Genomic DNA, 17,297 nt, shown 5'->3' on the forward strand with positions numbered 1-17,297 from the left:
AAACCTCCCTGTGAGAGAACGATCCTCGTAGCGTTGGACTTATCAAAAGCTTTTGACACAGTCAACCACACAAGGCTAAAGCAGGACATCGAGAAAACTACGCTTGCTCCAGGACTGAAGAGGTGGATCATGAACTACCTGTGCGGTCGACAATCATCCGTACTATTTCGAGGTGAAGCATCTAAACTGAGAAGAAATTAAACAGGGGGTTCTGCAGGGTGGTGTCTTCCCCCCGTTGTTGTTTAACTTCTACATCTCGAAACTCCCACAGCCACTAGAGGGGGTTTCCATAACCTCGTACGCAGATGATTGCACGATATTGACGTCGGGCAATGGAATCGATGGCATGTGTTCAAAAGTGAACAACTACCGCTCCGACTTTTCTCGTTTCCTCACTGTACGGAACCTCACACTTTCCCCCACCAAATCCAAAGCGACCATTTTTACGAACGACGACGACGAAGGAGTATAGACTTGAACTTAATATTGCAGTCGATGGCGTCAAAATTCCGACTGGAAATAATCCTAAGATTTTAGATGTAACTTTTGATAGTCTATGCTCCTCCCCATACTCCCTATACGACCGCGATTATCGCCAAGGTACAGAACCGCAACAAAATCCTCAAGTCGGTAGTCGGCAGCACATGAGGAAAAGACAAAGAAACGTTGTTGGCAACATACAAGGCAATCGGTCGGCCGGTCCTCAATTACCTGGATGCAGTGGTACGCAGATGAGGAAACTCCAGACTTGTCAGAACACTGCACTCCGGACTACAACGGGATGCCTCTTGATGTCTCCCATCGAACACCTACATAGTGAGACGCTTATGCTCCCAGTTAAGGAGTATAGGAAACTCCTCTCCAAGCAGTTCCTGCTGGGATGTTTTCGTAGAAATCACACTTGCAGCCACCTGCTTGGAGCGGAACCGCCTCCTAGGAGCTTCAAGAGGTCTTTCCTTAACTACGTCGACGAGATCGTACAGTACGCCGACCGGACTTCGGACGTAACTGACTTCCGACAGGTACTGACCGCCATTCACAGTGGAGCTATCAACACCTTCACCGCCTCCCTTCCAGTGAATGGCATTCTTGCAATGAGTCTCCGCATGACATTGACCACCTCTTTACATGCCCTGCCAACCCTACTTATCTAACACCCCTTTCCCTTTTGTCCGACCCCGTCGAAGTAGCACGTTTCCTGGGCCTACCGCTAGATGACGTCGACGACAACATGGATAGCCCTTACCATTCTAACGGGGATTGATAACCGGTAGAACAACAACAACAACAATTCTGCAGTGGGGTTTAACTGAATATCAACCCCTTGGAGGCGACCATCGTTTGTTAGGAGGTCCCTGTCCGGTCTCAGGAACCTAACCCTTGGGGACAGAGAGGTAGAGATGACTAATATGGAAAAATATCATGATCAACGTGATTCCACTCTGCGATGGAAGCAGCATGTTGACCTGACCATGCTACTAAAACACTAATGGTGTGCAATCGATTAGCTAGTAAATCCTGGGGCTGCAAGCCAAGGATTGTCAGGTGGTTGTACACCATGATCAGGAGAGAAAAACTTCTAACGGGACAACCGTATAACCATACTTAGCGACGGTCAAGCGGCACTTAGACCAATATCTACCTACGAGATCAAATCGCTACTGATGCTGGAGTGTATTGAACGGCTGAACAGAACGGAATGTAAACAAGTGCACCTTTTCTAGGGGACGGATCACAAAGGTATAGCCGGGAATAAACTGGCTGATAAGCAAGGCAAGTAGTGCCAAGGACCAAGGAGGACTTATATAACATGGGCGTAGCTTCTTGTGCAATTGCAGGTTCTGCGACAAGTAGCCTGAAACTCCAGAACACCTGCTAATTGATTGCAGACGCAGGCTATAGACCCTTAGATCCATGTTTCTAAGTAGGGATCATGTGGCCTCATTAGCACCTAGCAGTATATTGAAACTTATCAATATGCTGGGGCTAAGTGGGTCGTTGTGACTTAGGAGAGGACACAATAGACCATAAGTCGCGGGGAAATCTTCATCTATTTAACATATAGTGGAATTCGGTAAGCAGTCTCTAGACTCTATTTGAGACATTTTGAGGTAAAGTCTCAATTTGTGACTAGGTACGATTCACTAAACAGTCTCCAGCGTTAGTCTTAAAATATTGTCTCAAATTTGTGACCTGATAGTTAGCAGGTCAAAAAACTAAAAACAACTCTTGTTTGCCGTTTTGAATATACTGAATAGAGATCATCATAGATATTAATCGTTTGTTGTTTTTTTATTTTTTGTAAGCAACTCAAACACGAAAAGTATAAAAATAAATCAACTTTACATAAATTTCGTAAATATTATGAAAGAAAGTCAACATATATTTTTATTTTTATTGATAAAAATGTTTTTTGACTATGCTATAGAAAATTTAATATTTGTTATCGACATATGTATTTATTTTCATTCAAGTGCAAAAACATCTCAGAATAGTGAAACGTAATAGATTTTGTGACTGTCACTTACAGAATAGCAAAATCGTCTCAAGTCTCAAAAATTGTCTCTAACTTCAAATCTCAAATTTAGAGACTTGAGACTGTATTACAGTACAGAATCGCACAGTTAATATATTTTGTGTTTTGTTTGCTATGTAACAGCTTTATTCAGTAAAAAATTACAATATTCTGCTGAAGGCTTGTTCTTTGTATAGTCGTACTATGAGAATTTGAGAGAGAACTTCTTTGCTATTTTTAATTTATTTTTATTTATTTATATATATGTATGTAGCCTTTGAGTTTTCATTATCACAAGAAACACGCTTTTTTTAGGTTATTTATTAATTTAACAAATTGCTGGTTTAAATTGATATCTCCGTCTGGTACCGTCGGCTAATGTGCTGAACACATAGAGCGCGACAGACTGCTAGCGACATTTGTCAAATATTAGTATATATATATGTACACACGTTCTTTGGGTATACATAGTTATTTAGAAAGCTGCACGACTACATGACTGTAGGCTCTCAGTTGTCGCTCTCGCTAACTTGACAGCTAACAGTAGAGTTGACAGTAGAGAGGAGTGATGTCACTAATATGTAAAATTTAAAATTATTCAAATCTCTAACCAGAGAACGTTTATCCAGAGATCTTAAAACATAGAGAAGGCGCAGTTTCGATATCGAGCATTTGTTAGAATTGAAGTAAGGAATTCAACCAACACAACCACAGAATTCACGCTGTGAAATGTTAACATTTTTAACAGTTCTCTCACATACTCAACCAGTGAGTATGAAGAGAAATAATATATGTTAAATAATTAATTTTACCAGCGGGTAGAGTTCTCAATGCTTTATTGAGATGAGTACCATCAACACTGAATTACAATCAGAGAAGAGCGTTTTACATACATGACCTCCGATATTTATAGGAGTACAAAAGAATTTAAAATACCGTAACTTCGAAATATTAACAAACAAAGGTAATATCAAACAGAAATGTATGATAAAAGAGAGATGAGGAATAGAAAGCTTAGATAAAACAGTATTGCCAGAACAGACTTAACATTATTAGAAAATAAGCTTAAAACTAACGTAAATAATTCTAAACATCCTGCCCGGTCGAGTCGGTCGACTCGAAATCTTCCTTCTCTAGCAAAAGACATAGTTTCTGGACGGCTCGTTTCATGTATCCTCGAGCTGTTCTCAACGTGACATTGCGGACGACTCCATCAGCTCCGGGATGTACTGTTGTCACTCGACCCAGGCACCAGTGAGTTTGAGGCAGGTTCTCTTGTTTGACTAGGACGATATCATCCACCCTTATATTCCTCGTGCGCCAAAGCCATTTGTTTCGTCTCTGCAGAATGGTTAGATACTCCTCACTCCATCGCTCCCAAAATATCTCTTGTATATGACGTATCCAGGGTCGTCGTAAAGTGGTGTAATAGGACGGGAGTTAAGACAGGCTTCTATTCTTACTGCCAGCGTCTGTAACTGACTATACCACATGACCTGCGCACCTACGCAGCGTACCAAATGGTGCTTAGCGGATTTCACCGCAGCCTCCCAGAGGCCTCCTTGATGCGGTGCACTGGGTGTTATGAAATGCCATTGCGTGCCCGAATTTGCTAACGATCGCTGATTATTCTCACCCTGCCATGCTGCAATATCTTCCTTCAAGAGTTGATTGGCACCAACAAACGCTGTCCCATTATCACTATATAAATCCCGACAGGGACCGCGTCGGCTGACGAAACGAGTGAAGGCATCTAGAAAGGCTTGCGACGATAGGTCATCAACCACCTCAATGTGTACAGCCTTGGTGGCCATACAAACGAAAATTGTGAGATACGTTTTGATAAGCGTTCGAGAGCGTTTCATTCCGATTCGTAGTGTAAAAGGCCCAGAGTTATCGACATTAGATGAAATGAACGGTCTAGCGGCTCTAATCCTCTGCCCGGGTAAGGATGCCATTTGCTGCTTCAGGACTTCCCCTCTGTGGCGCCGACACACTACACAGTTATGGATGGAACCTTTGACTGCTTGCCTGGAACTCAAAATCCAGAAGCGGCGACGAAGAGTGTGTAGCATGAGCTGCGCTCCTCTGTGCAGTGTAGCTTCATGTGCCTGGTGTAGTAAAAGCTTGACAACGGCTTTATAGTTCAGCCTTGTGAATGCGTCCTCCAACACGTAGTATTCGGTTCTTATCTATAAAGGGATTTAAAGGCATTATTCGACTGGAAGATGTCAAACCTGATTTAGACTTCAATTGACGGATTTCATCTGCAAAATGCTCCTCTTGCTCTAAACGGATTATAGTGTATAGTGCGTCGTCCAGTTCCTGAGCACTGATAACCGGTTGGCGAAGGTATCGACGGTTTCTTAACCAACGTAGTTTAATTGCCACCGTTCCCAACAATCGAGTGATATTACTGAACCGTTCAGTTAAGAGGATAGCGTGTCCGTTTGGACGACGTGTATATAACGGATGTGACACGAGTGCAATCAATTTGTTCGTATTTCGATTTTCGGCGAGTAAGACATCTGACTCATCCTTGCTGAGAGGAACATTATTACTGTCCAAATAGATCATCTCTTCCTCCTTAGGTCCATGCCACCAAAGTGGATGTACCAGTAGCTCGCCAGGTGTGATTCCTCTACTGGCACAATCAGCTGGGTTATGAGCAGAACGAATGTGATGCCATCGCGTGGGGGATGTCAGCTCTTGTATTCTACGAACGAATATGAATGGTTTTAGTGTTGCTGAATCCTTCCTCAGCCAACACAGTACGATAGCTGAGTCCGACCATAGATAGTAGGGAACGTCATCTAGTCCCAAAGAATCCCGCACGTTCTGGAATGTTTCGGCAAGAAGTAGCGCTGCCGCAAGTTCCAAGCGTGGAATGGTAGTAGCCTTGAGTGGTCCTACCCTGGTGCGTGCCGTAAGAAGAGCGAAACGTACAGAACCGTCTTTGTGCAACGTCTTTGCATAAATCACCGCTGCATACGCGTGTGAGCTAGCATCGCAAAACCCGTGAAATGATGTTTCAACGCGTGGAATCATGCCCATCTATCGCTTGATTCGAATTTGATTAAGTTCTGGAAGCTGTGCCCGATACTTCAGCCATTCGCGGCAAAGATCGTCAGGTAAAGGTGAGCCCCAAGATGGACCGGCAGACCACAGTCGCTGAATGAATATTTCCCAGTTACGATAACAGGCGACAACAATCCAGTAGGATCAAAGAGTCGTGCCACCTCGCTGAGTACACGGCGCTTCGTGGGTATCTCTCCTCTTTGACGTAGATCGCCGCGAAAGAATAACTGATCCGACAGTGCGTCCCATCTTAAGCCCAAAACGGAAGCCTCCCCAGGATGGAAGATATACTTAGCTAGAAAGAGACTGCTCATTAGATAAACACATCATCATCTGACTATCGTTCGAATTCCATTTTCTTAGGGTGAACTTTCCCGCGGATAAAACGGCGTCCACATTTTTAGCCAGCTCCACTGCATTGGTGACGCTTTCACAAGTTGTCAAAAAGTCGTCAACATAAAACGAAGTTAATATCGCAGTTCGAGCACGAGCCGCTTATTGTAGGTCAGGAACCACAGCGGAATTGTCATAAGCACATTGTTGCAGGGTTCGTACCGCATTGTAAGGACTGCATGCCATACCATATGTGATAGTCTTCAGGCGATATACTCGGATATCGTCTGCAGGAGACTCACGCCATATAATTCGTTGATAGTCGCGATGTCCAGGTGCAACCAGTACTTGCCTGAACATCTTCTCTATATCCGCAGTTATCGCCACTCGATAGCGACGAAAACGTAAAAGTATACTACTCAACGAATCCTGAAGCGTTGGACCTACTAGTTGAACATCGTTCAGTGAGATTCTAGTGCTGGTAGGTGCCGAAGCGTTGAACACCACGCGAAACTTTGCTGTGACCGCATGATGAGGAATGTAATAGCAATTTGTGTGATTGTAAGGTGGTTGTACTATCTCCATGTGATCAAGTGCTGCATACTCTCTCATAAATGAAATGTAGTTTTCTCTAAGGACTATACGACGCTCTAGTCTATGAAATTGCCGTAATGCCAGTGTGTACGAGTCACCCAGTTCCGTTGACTTTCGCCGCAAGGGTAACTGTACCACATAACGGCCGTCTGGGGTACGGTTATGAGTGGTCTCGAAAATCTGCTCACACTCGTTCTCTGGCAGATCGTCAACCACCGCTATTTCCTCCATTTGCCAGAACTTTGACACCAGTTCCTCCAACCGGCGGTCCTCCCTGTCTAGCGAAGTGGTGAGTGTGAGCAATGATTCCTTTGCAGGAAAGGTCACTGCTGCTGGACCAAACACCACCCATCCGAAGCGGGTACGCTGGGCAAAAGGTTCGTCTGGTCTTCCACCGATGACTTCACCTTCTATGAGTCGCGCCTACACCTTCTACCATCACGTCACATTTTCGTCGATATAGCCGCAAACAGTTTGCTAGACGATCCGTTAGAAAGCTAACCTGTGCTCCGGGATCACACCGAACTCGTGCCTCTCGCTGCACCGATGCTTCTCCAAAGGCATATGCACGCGCTGTTGCTAAAAGAGTTATCGGCTTTGGATTGACAGCGAGAGGCTTTGCTGGTGCGGCTAGTTATCCTGTTGTGATTGGCGGCACCTCCGCAGGTACTCACTGCATACGGCTGGCGTAGTCGTAGAAGAAAACGTTGACGTCTTGTTGTCACGGCATAGGATTGTGTTGTGCTTGCGACCACAATTTCGACAATTACCAGACGAACACTAACGATAGGAATGACTCGAACGTAAGCAGTTGTAACACAATTTCAATCTCTTAAGGACTTTAAATCGTTGCTCGATGCTAAGAGCCAATATTGCAGGACACTTGGCAAACCCGCAATGAGCGCACAGAGCGGCATCCGTAGTAGCCACATGCGCCCTCAGTGGACGTTGCTGACGGCAAGCTACTACTGAGACCGATGGTTCAGGAGCTAGGCTATGAGCACGTCTTTCCAGAAATTTCAATAAGTCTTCTAACTGTGGTATCTCTGTAGTTGAGCACCTCATACACCAGTCACGCTTAGTTACTGGAAGCTTAGCCACCACGATTGGTATAGCCAATGCGTCCCACTGATTTATAGGGATGTCCATAACACGCAATGCACGCAGCGATTCATGAACCGTATCCACAATAGTCAATGACGATTGTAATGACTCAATGGTAGCTGGCTTTAGGTTAAGAAAACGGGATACGTGTATTTCCGCTAGCTGCTTTTTGTTGTCATAGCGGTCCTTGAGAGCCTTCCAAACCTCCTGATAGCCACCTGAATATATTCCACTAATTAAAGGAACGAAATATTAATTTCATTAAAAGACAATATGCAACTAAAAAAAATGTAAAAACAAAAAATTTTACTACATTTTGTCGAAATTTCGGGTTTAATTTGTTACACTACTAAGTTTTTGACCGCCGAAATTCCTCATATTTTTTCATATAATATATTTATAATTCACTGAAACTAATTAAACAATGAGTTTTTTTTTGTGATTTGTTTTACTTACTGTTAGGGCTTTTATGGTAAAAAATAGTTTTTTTTTTATAAAAGTGATATCTTATAGTTTTTTAACAGTTCTTCTTCTACGTTGGCACACTTCTAAGAATTTGACCGCAGCTGTATGTATGTACATATATGCATACATTTTCTATCATATTAATCTTAAATCTCTGCACATGCTCATATGAACGTATGTACATATGTATGTATACGCATGTGCGCGTTCAGAAATTCAAATCATGTTTTTATCACGTATCATTATATCCCTGGTCGAGACCAATGGTCTGATACACTTAGTCGAGACCAATGGTGCTTGGCTAGGCCAAGTAGTGTTTACATACATTTGTATGGAAATACGTGTTGTATTTACGCTCATATATGTACATATGTACAATATAGATACAATTTCTTACCTCTCGATTTGGTTGAAATCAAATTGACTGCCTTGTTCACGTTTGAAAAAAAATTTTGAGAAAAATTATATTTTTTCTTAACCTTTTAAAATGCTCTAGCGGCTAAAGTATTTGACCTAGACCTCAAATAAATTGCACCCGTTAGGTAATTTAAAGAGCTTTCAGGAAATGTATAATTCGCCCCCCAAGGCCCCACCGGGAGCGTGGCAATAGGCGAAAATGGGTTTTCACCATGTCCCCCTTTTTGTTTCACTACAGTTGCGGAGGTATGGGGTCGGGGGGGATCAAAACCATTTTGCACGTTAGCTCACCCCTGGGGCTTTCAGGAAAGCCCTCAACCTCCCCTCTAACCCTACCAGGGGCGTGGCAATAGCGTTCACAAAAAATGTAACATTTTGAGAAAAATTACATTTTTCTTAACCTTTAAAACGCTCTAGCGGCTAAAGTATTTGACCTAGATAAACATACAAACCAATTTGGACATGTAACGAACCTGAAAACAGATAAATCAACCAGAGAACGTAAAGTATGTTTTATGTTCTCTGAATCAACCGTGCGAAGTGATAGAAACATACCAAAGTTCATATATTTTCATACAAAATATATGGGGTCTAGCCAAGCACCATTGGTGCACTAAGGTGTAATATTATAATATCCTTTTTTCGTCCTTTTCGATACGAAATCCTTGAATTCTTTTTCTGAATTCTATACACAATAAAATTCTAGGAAGCTACCTGGAAGCGCAAGTCGTTTGCTACACTCTAAATATATTTATAGCGGGATTCTGTAACCAGTCTCTAGTCTCTATTTGAGACATTTTGAGGCAAAGTCTCAATTTGAGACTAGTTACTATTCACTAAACAGTCTCTATCGTTAGTCTCAAAATATTGAGACCTGGTAGTTAGCAGGTCACAAAACTAAAAAGAACTCTTGTCTGCCATTTTGAATATACTGAATAGAGATCATCATAGATATTAATCGATTGTCGTTTCTTTATATTTTGTAAGCAACTCAAACACGAAAAGGTTAAAAATAAATCAATTTTACATAAATTTCGTAAATATTATGAAACAAAGTCAACATATATTTTTATTTTCATTGATAATTATGTTTTTTGACTATGTTATAGGAAATTTAATATTTGTTATCGACATATTTATTTTCATTCAAGTGTAAAAACATCTCTGAATAATGAAATGTAATAGATTTTGTGACTGTCACTTACAGAATAGCAATATCATCTCAAGTCTCAAAAATTGTCTCTAACATAAAATCTCAAATTTAGAGACTTGAGACTGTCTCAAGTTACAGAATCGCACGGTTAAATAACATTTAAAAACAAAATATGCCTGGCCAGACCCGAGGGTCTCGATGAGGGATATTACATCTGCGCACATTGATCTGCATGTTCATACATTCATAATGTACAAGCATACAAACATACATATGCGTACACATGTGAATATGTCACCAAGAAAAAATTGAACATTGTTCTACAAAAACATAAAAACAGATGCCATAACATCTCCCCGAGCATGCCTTTGCCTACAAGCGTCTTTTCGCGACGATGGCAAAAGCTAAAAATCATAAATTGAATAACTTTCTGATGCTTCTTCACAGAAAGAAGTGACAAAAGTGGCAACATAGCCGTTGTCGATTTACAATATTTGTCTAAAATATTTTTCCGTGACTCGCAAAAATCTACGTCGATATGTATTCACGCTCATACAGCTTCATACATATTTACGCTGGTTTGTAGGGGACGCTGTTCGAGCAGCAAAGGAAGCGGTAACAATCGGAGATCGTTTGTTAGTTTCTTTTGGCACAGCTCGGATTTTCTATCATCACATAAGTGCTGAACCAATGAGCGCGACAAATATTAGAATACACACGTTCTTAGGGACACAGTTATTAAGCCAGCTGCACAACTACATAACTATGTCCATAAGAACGTGTGTATTTTGATATTTGACAGATGTCGCTTGCAGTCTGTCGTGCTCAATTTGTTCAGCACTTGACTCTTTGACAAAACGCAAGTTTCGGCCATTGGTTGACCGTGACAACGGAGATGCGAAAGAAGCGTGCGACACTTGTTATTATGAATGGTTGTACATATGTATGTATGTGGCTCGCATTTGCATTCGTCAACATACAGACAAATGTGCCAAAGAAATAATATGCATATGCATGTGTCATAGAAATTCTATTGGTACTATTATGGAAATGATAACGAAATAATGCGAATATGCATATTTCATGAAGGTCATTAATTTGTTTTAAGAAATGGAAGGAATGAATGGAAGTGTTTTTATGAGCACATTTAAGTTCATTTTATAATAGACGAAATTAATATAATTTTTTAAATAATAATTTATTTAAAATTATTTTTTATTTAATTTTATCACATAAAATTTTTACCATTTTTACCAAAGTAATCACGCATATGTGACAATGGCTCATATAATTCAATATAAGCATGCATACATATGTCACTCAGAGAGTGGCTTTTTTACATTATCTGTGTGTCTTTATATATTTTGTATATTTTTCTACAAAGCAATTCTCTTTATTTATTCTCAGTCATTTTACATATATTTCTGCCACTGAAAGTGCTCAATTCTGCTAAATAGCCAGAGCTCGGCGAATTCCTTCATCTGATTCTATCAGCTCTGTTAGCCGCGCAATCGAACCGTCATACAGATTTCGATTTGCACCTTCTCTATACTTTTAAGTTCTCTGACTGATGCACCACATTTATTATATAAAATTACAGATTATTTATTAAGATAACTCAAAAGACTTCTTCACTTGTTGGCGTCTATACAAGAAGTGACGTTTCTTAAAAACTAAAAGCTTAGAATTCAAAGTGTAAACACAATGGCTACGACAGACTGCAAACTACATCTGTCAAATATTAAAATACACACGTTCTTATGGGCAGTGTTATTTTGACAGTTGCACGACTACACGACTGCAGGCCGACAGTTGTCGTTCTCGCTAACTTCAATTTGCTCCTATTTTTGCCAACGACAGTAGGACGACAGTAGAGTTGACAGTAGAATGGAAGATAGAAAGAGGAGGTAGAGTGGTGATGCCACTAATATGTAAAATGTAAAATTATTCACAGCTCTAACAAACTTCATGCTATTTTACAAATAAAAGCATAAAATAGCTATATTATAGCTCTATTATATCATTTGTAATAACAAGTGATAATTTAAAGCAAAAATATTTACCTATTTACTTATTTTTTGCATAAAAAATTTCACTTTGAACAAAATATTAAAATTTCATTGAAGTGAAAGGTATTAGTATGGCCACAACGAAATTGTGTACATGCAAAATGGACAACTGCGTTGTTTTGTGTACATGCCGGCCATTGTGTTGTTGTTGCTTCTCAAAATGTACATGTAGTAAGATGAATAACGACGTTTTCAGTTCACTGTCGTGCCGCTGCAGTCTGTCGTAGCCATTGTGTTTACACTTTCAGTTGAAACTGTAAATTTCCAAGAAGAATATAAAGAGAATGATATAATAGAATAACTGACAAACAGTGCTGCCAGATGTGGTACGACTTGTCTGTGTGCCCACAGTACTCCCCCTCAAATAAAGTCCTGCTGGACTTATTTAAGGTTGAGTTCCTTTGCTAGATCCTAGTCCGGGTGCTTGGTGCAGTTAGGCTGGTTGATGTATGTAGCGAATTCATTTGCTTGGTGAGAGTACGGCTGTGCGGCGTACTGTTGTCACTGGCCAATTGGTATGGTTAAGTAGTTGTTGCGAATTTATTTGCTCGGTGAGAGTACGGTTGTGCGGCGTACTGTTGTTACTGGCCAATTGGTATGGTTAAGTAGTTGTTGCGAATTTATTTGCTCGGTGAGAGTACGGCTGTGCGGCGTACTGTTGTCACTGGCCAATTGGTATGGTTAAGTAGTTGTTGTGCAGTTCTCGGTTAGGGCTATGACGGTTGCATAGGAGCCTACACGTGCGAGACTGTGTTAGGGTCTACAAGCGACCGATTGGATATTTGTGCAGTTCTCGGTTAGGGCTACGACGGTTGCATAGGAGCCTAAACGTGCGAGACTGAGTTGAGCGCCTTAACTCCGTAGGTGAACCCCCTCTTTATTATAAAGGTTCTCTGCCAGAAGCTTACCTTTGAAAAATTTCGCCTTTGTATTCATTTAACATATATGTACATATGTACATATTTAAGAGAATTATTAGTCATTTAAATTATTATGAAATAAGAGCTACCTGTTGAAACGCAAAAAACCCACAAATTTATGCTTTTGACGATTTCTATTGTTAACTTTCCTTTTTGTAAACTTGTTTATTTCCCTTACCTCTTTTAATATGTTAATATTTCGAAATGCTTGATGAAGGAGTATGTAGACTTTTCTGTGCTTTGAAATTAGTTTTTATGAAATATTTTTAATAAATACAATAAAAATAAAAAAGAGATGGTCATATATGTATATAATATCTTTTTACTCTTAATTGTTATTCGTTTGGTATGAATTATGTTTTTCCATTGTGCATAGATGGCCCGGAAATTCCCTTTTCCGGGGTGTATATGGACAAGTCGCAATAGCCTACATCTGCAAGTGATGCCCAACTTTTGTATGTTGTATGTAAAAAATTTAAATAAAGTTGTTAGAACACAAACATAAATAATTAAATGTAAAAATAGGAAACATACAATACAATTTGGATAATATTAAATAAAATGTGTCTTGATTTTTTTATTAGTGCTACGTATATTTCTTTAATTACTGTATATTTTCGTTATGTGACATCAATTATTTTGCGTTTCACAGCTAACTTAAAAACGTAACATAAAAACTCAATAGGGGTATTCTCTTGCTCTTGCAAGATTGCAGATTGCAAAAATACTATACCGAAATATACAAGAGCAGGAGAGCACCCATTGCAGAATCTAGTGATATATGAATGGCTAATTCGGTCAATTTGTTGTGAATGACTATTAAGCATGGCTATTGTGAATTAGCGCACCTTCTGCATACATTTTTAAGAAAAAAAACTGTAACAAATCTTTAAAATTTAAATAGAAATAATAAAATCCATTTAAAACTTATCTTCCTCAACAATTTAACGACGTAATATGTCTTTATGTAAAATGGCAACTACAACAGGGTTGCAATTATATTTTTGCGTGACATTGCACGCAAATATACATAGGTTTTGGTCTGACATATTTTACAGCCTTTGCAAATATTTTTCTGTGTGTGTTTGTTGTTGTGCCGTTGTAAATCTGCAATTCTTGCACCGTGCACCGGGTTTTACAAGAGCAAGAGAATACCCCTATTAAGACGTCAAAAATGCGGTGAGTGTTAAAGTCACGGAATTGATTAATTTTAGCCTTTGTATATCTTAAATTATGCATACAACTAAAAAATATCACTAAAATATGCATGATATAATGTAGAATAAACGGAAGAAAAAGTTTCGATGAAAATATTAGTATAAGGATATATAAAAAAGTGTAGACAGAACATTAAGAAGTGTAGCCGTAAAATGAGTTTTTCCAGCGACGAAGTAAACTTTTTGGTTTATAGATATCTGCAAGAATCTGGTAAAATGTTATATTTTTCACTAAATATCACAAAATTTTTAAAAATGTCAACATTAAATAGGTTTTGTACATTCGGCTTTTGTGTTTGGTGTGGAATCTCATATTTCACAAAGCAACATAAATGGCGCTTTGGTACCACCGGCTGCTCTCCTCACTATTCTTCAGAAAGGCCTAATGTATACAGAAGTTGAATGGAGCGTTGGAGAGGATGGTGAAGCTGGTCGTTCAGTTGAAGGATTAAGTTTAATTGATGCCGTTATGCCCGAAGTAAAGCCACCAAAACCAGCAGCAGTAAAATCAGAACCTGGAAAAGCGAGTACAGACAGCAGTGGCACAGCTGCATCGTCGACGACAACAGGTGGTGTCGTAAAATCGGAAGTAAAATCCGAGGGTAATGCTCCAGGAGCTTCGACAAACAATGAACAAAACTCGGGAGGAGCTCCATCCGCATCTGCTGACTCTAATGAAACTGATAGTAATACTAATTCAGCTGCAAATAGTACAACATCTGGTGCACTCTCCGTTGGAACTGCTAATTCTACAACTGGGACAACTAATGACACATCTTCAACAGGAAATAAAAAGGCCAACCCCTCGGAAACAACATCTGGCAGCTCTTTAACCACAAATGATCTTACAACAAATACAAATGTCAACAACGGCATTACCTCGGGCACTAACGCTAATGTCAATGAACCAACAACAACCACAAATTCAGTAGTGACCGGTTCAACAACTGGAACAAATATTTCAGGAGCTGGTACTACTACTACTTCAAGCGGCAGTGCTGCTAATAATAACCCAGCTCCAGGCAGCTCTGATATTTTGACCCAGATACAATTGGGTAATACTGCTTCAACAACAGGAACAGAACCAATGGATATCGATCAAGGAATTGAGATACCTGCCTCAAAAGCAACAGTTTTACGTGGACATGAGAGCGAAGTATTCATATGTGCCTGGAATCCCAGCAGAGACCTTCTTGCAAGTGGTTCTGGTGATAGCACTGCACGCATATGGGATATGTCTGATGCAACCAGTAGCCCTAATCAATTAGTTTTACGACATTGCATTCAAAAGGGAGGTGCAGAAGTTCCAAGCAACAAAGACGTTACATCATTAGATTGGAATGTAGGTACACGTAAATGCTTAAAAATTATATTGCTTGCAAATAAAAATGTACACATTTAAAAACTTACATTTTTGTAGTGCGATGGCACCTTGCTAGCTACTGGCAGTTATGATGGGTACGCACGCATATGGAAAACTGATGGTCGCTTAGCATCAACTCTCGGTCAACATAAAGGTCCAATATTTGCATTAAAATGGAATAAAAGGGGTAATTATATACTATCGGCTGGTGTTGATAAAACTACTATAATTTGGGATGCTTCTACTGGACAATGCAACCAACAATTTTCTTTCCACAATGCACCCGCACTCGATGTTGATTGGCAAACAAATGTATCATTCGCTTCGTGCAGTACTGATCAACGTATCCATGTGTGTCGTCTTGGCTCAGATATGCCCATTAAAACATTTAAAGGTCATACTAATGAGGTGAACGCTATAAAGTGGTGTCCACAGGGTCAATTGCTTGCCTCCTGCTCGGACGATATGACACTGAAAATTTGGAGTATGAAGCAAGACAAATGCTGTCATGATTTACAAGCACATTCTAAGGAAATCTATACAATCAAATGGTCTCCCACTGGACCAGGAACACAAAATCCTAACACGAATCTAATACTTGCTTCCGCGTCATTTGACTCCACCGTACGTCTATGGGATGTTGAGCGTGGTACATGCATTCATACTCTTACGAAACATACAGAGCCTGTCTATTCGGTAGCATTTAGTCCAGATGGAAAATATTTAGCGTCAGGAAGTTTCGATAAATGTGTACATATTTGGAGTACTCAGTCGGGACAGTTAGTACACAGTTACAAAGGCACAGGTGGTATTTTTGAGGTCTGTTGGAATTCCAAGGGCACTAAAGTGGGAGCCAGCGCTTCGGATGGTAGCGTTTTTGTGTTGGATTTAAGAAAAATATAGGATTTAGTTTAACTATTCTATGATATATGAACAATTATTAATAACATAGTATTTGAACATTAAATTACAAGAATGAAGCATTAAAAGAAAAACATTAGTTATAATCATTAAAATTATATTTATTGGATTTGATGTAGATTTCTAAGTATAATATTTAGTATATTTTTATAATTTTATGAAATAATATTTACAAGGCCCAAAATATTTGCAGATCGAGTTTCCAGAACTACCGGTTAATATGTATGTTTTGTGCTTTGTTTCCTATTTAACTGCTTCGTTCAATAAATATTTGCAATGATCTGCTGAACGTGTTATTTCTAGACTAAGAGGATTTAAGATAGAGTTTCATTGTTATTTTAATTATTTGTATGTATAACATATAGTAATTCGCCTTAAAAAAATATTTTATTATAAGTAAATTAACAAGAGATTCTACAACGCTTTTCTATCAAGAATATCTGCTATTTCTTTAAGGACATCACCGTTAGTTTCTCTCAGTCCAAGCGTAATTAAAATTTCAGTTTTACATTGGCTTAGTTTAGTTCTGTTGATTAAGAACTGTATACCGGCGCGTACTTCCATTTGGTCAACACCCAACAAGCATTTCATAGTCACTGGCACCGACGTGTGTAGCTCCGATATATTCTAAATTGTACAAGCGTTATAAAATATTTTTCATAAATAATTTCTGCCTTACCAAAGGTGAAATGCGTTTGTCATGTTCATCGTTCGCATCAAATTGAACCAAGTATAAATTTGGAATACCCCCGTACTGTGTAACTAGGATAACACATTTGTTTGTGAAACGATGGACGACAAATCTCGTTAAATTTTCCTTAACTTTGCAGTTGAATTGTGACTGAAAACCAAGTTGTTCTTTGATTGTCCCCTTTGTTTCCTCCATTTCGTATTGGTTTGGCTATGAGTCCGCAAAAATACTTTTGTTATGATGCTCGCCGCTAGGTTGTCGTATGCACAACAATGCGTTCCTGTTAATTATGTCAGTAGGTACTATCTGAAACCATAATATACATCACAAATACATCGATTAAGGTGTACGAAACTGAATATTTTTCTGTGTTATTATTTTATTTATAAAACTTATTTATAATATTGTCATCAATAATAAATATGTTGATAATAAACATATGTAAGAGTTGTTAATT

The 17,297-nt window shown here is 39.4% G+C and overlaps 3 protein-coding genes and 1 long non-coding RNA gene across 4 annotated transcripts in view; 2 read left to right on the forward strand and 2 right to left on the reverse strand.

Annotated features, from left to right (window-relative positions):
• The window catches only part of LOC126754039 (dual specificity protein kinase splA), a 588,793-nt gene that overhangs the window by 476,591 nt on the left and 94,905 nt on the right, over positions 1 to 17,297 (forward strand). The gene's annotated exons all lie outside the window — the stretch shown is intronic.
• LOC126752974 (uncharacterized) lies at positions 6,089 to 6,751 on the reverse strand. The gene has a single exon (XM_050464027.1). It carries the CDS (start codon positions 6,749 to 6,751, stop codon positions 6,089 to 6,091), a length of 663 nt encoding a protein of 220 aa, XP_050319984.1.
• The window catches only part of LOC126754054 (uncharacterized), a 155,289-nt gene continuing 148,830 nt past the window's right edge, over positions 10,839 to 17,297 (reverse strand). Inside the window, exon 2 of the long non-coding RNA XR_007666251.1 lies at positions 10,839 to 11,222. This is a non-coding gene — a long non-coding RNA (uncharacterized LOC126754054). The remainder of the gene's footprint in view (positions 11,223 to 17,297) is intronic.
• On the forward strand, positions 13,809 to 16,429 carry LOC126754043 (F-box-like/WD repeat-containing protein ebi). The gene is made up of 3 exons (XM_050465906.1): positions 13,809 to 14,076; positions 14,138 to 15,207; positions 15,286 to 16,429. Exons 1-3 carry the CDS (start codon positions 14,019 to 14,021, stop codon positions 16,129 to 16,131), a joined length of 1,974 nt encoding a protein of 657 aa, XP_050321863.1. The 5' UTR covers positions 13,809 to 14,018; the 3' UTR covers positions 16,132 to 16,429.

This window comes from Bactrocera neohumeralis, chromosome 3 (genome assembly GCF_024586455.1).
Source record: "Bactrocera neohumeralis isolate Rockhampton chromosome 3, APGP_CSIRO_Bneo_wtdbg2-racon-allhic-juicebox.fasta_v2, whole genome shotgun sequence".
NCBI lineage: Eukaryota > Metazoa > Arthropoda > Insecta > Diptera > Tephritidae > Bactrocera > Bactrocera neohumeralis.

Bases quoted from the DNA above. Each gene is read 5' to 3' on its own strand.
- LOC126752974 (XM_050464027.1), bottom strand. From the start codon at position 6,751: ATGGAGGAAATAGCGGTGGTTGACGATCTGCCAGAGAACGAGTGTGAG.
- LOC126754043 (XM_050465906.1), top strand. From the start codon at position 14,019: ATGAGTTTTTCCAGCGACGAAGTAAACTTTTTGGTTTATAGATATCTG. The intron at 14,077-14,137 runs GTAAAATGTTAT...AACATTAAATAG, and splicing joins TAGATATCTGCAAGAATCTG to GTTTTGTACATTCGGCTTTT. The intron at 15,208-15,285 runs GTAGGTACACGT...ACATTTTTGTAG, and splicing joins TTACATCATTAGATTGGAAT to TGCGATGGCACCTTGCTAGC.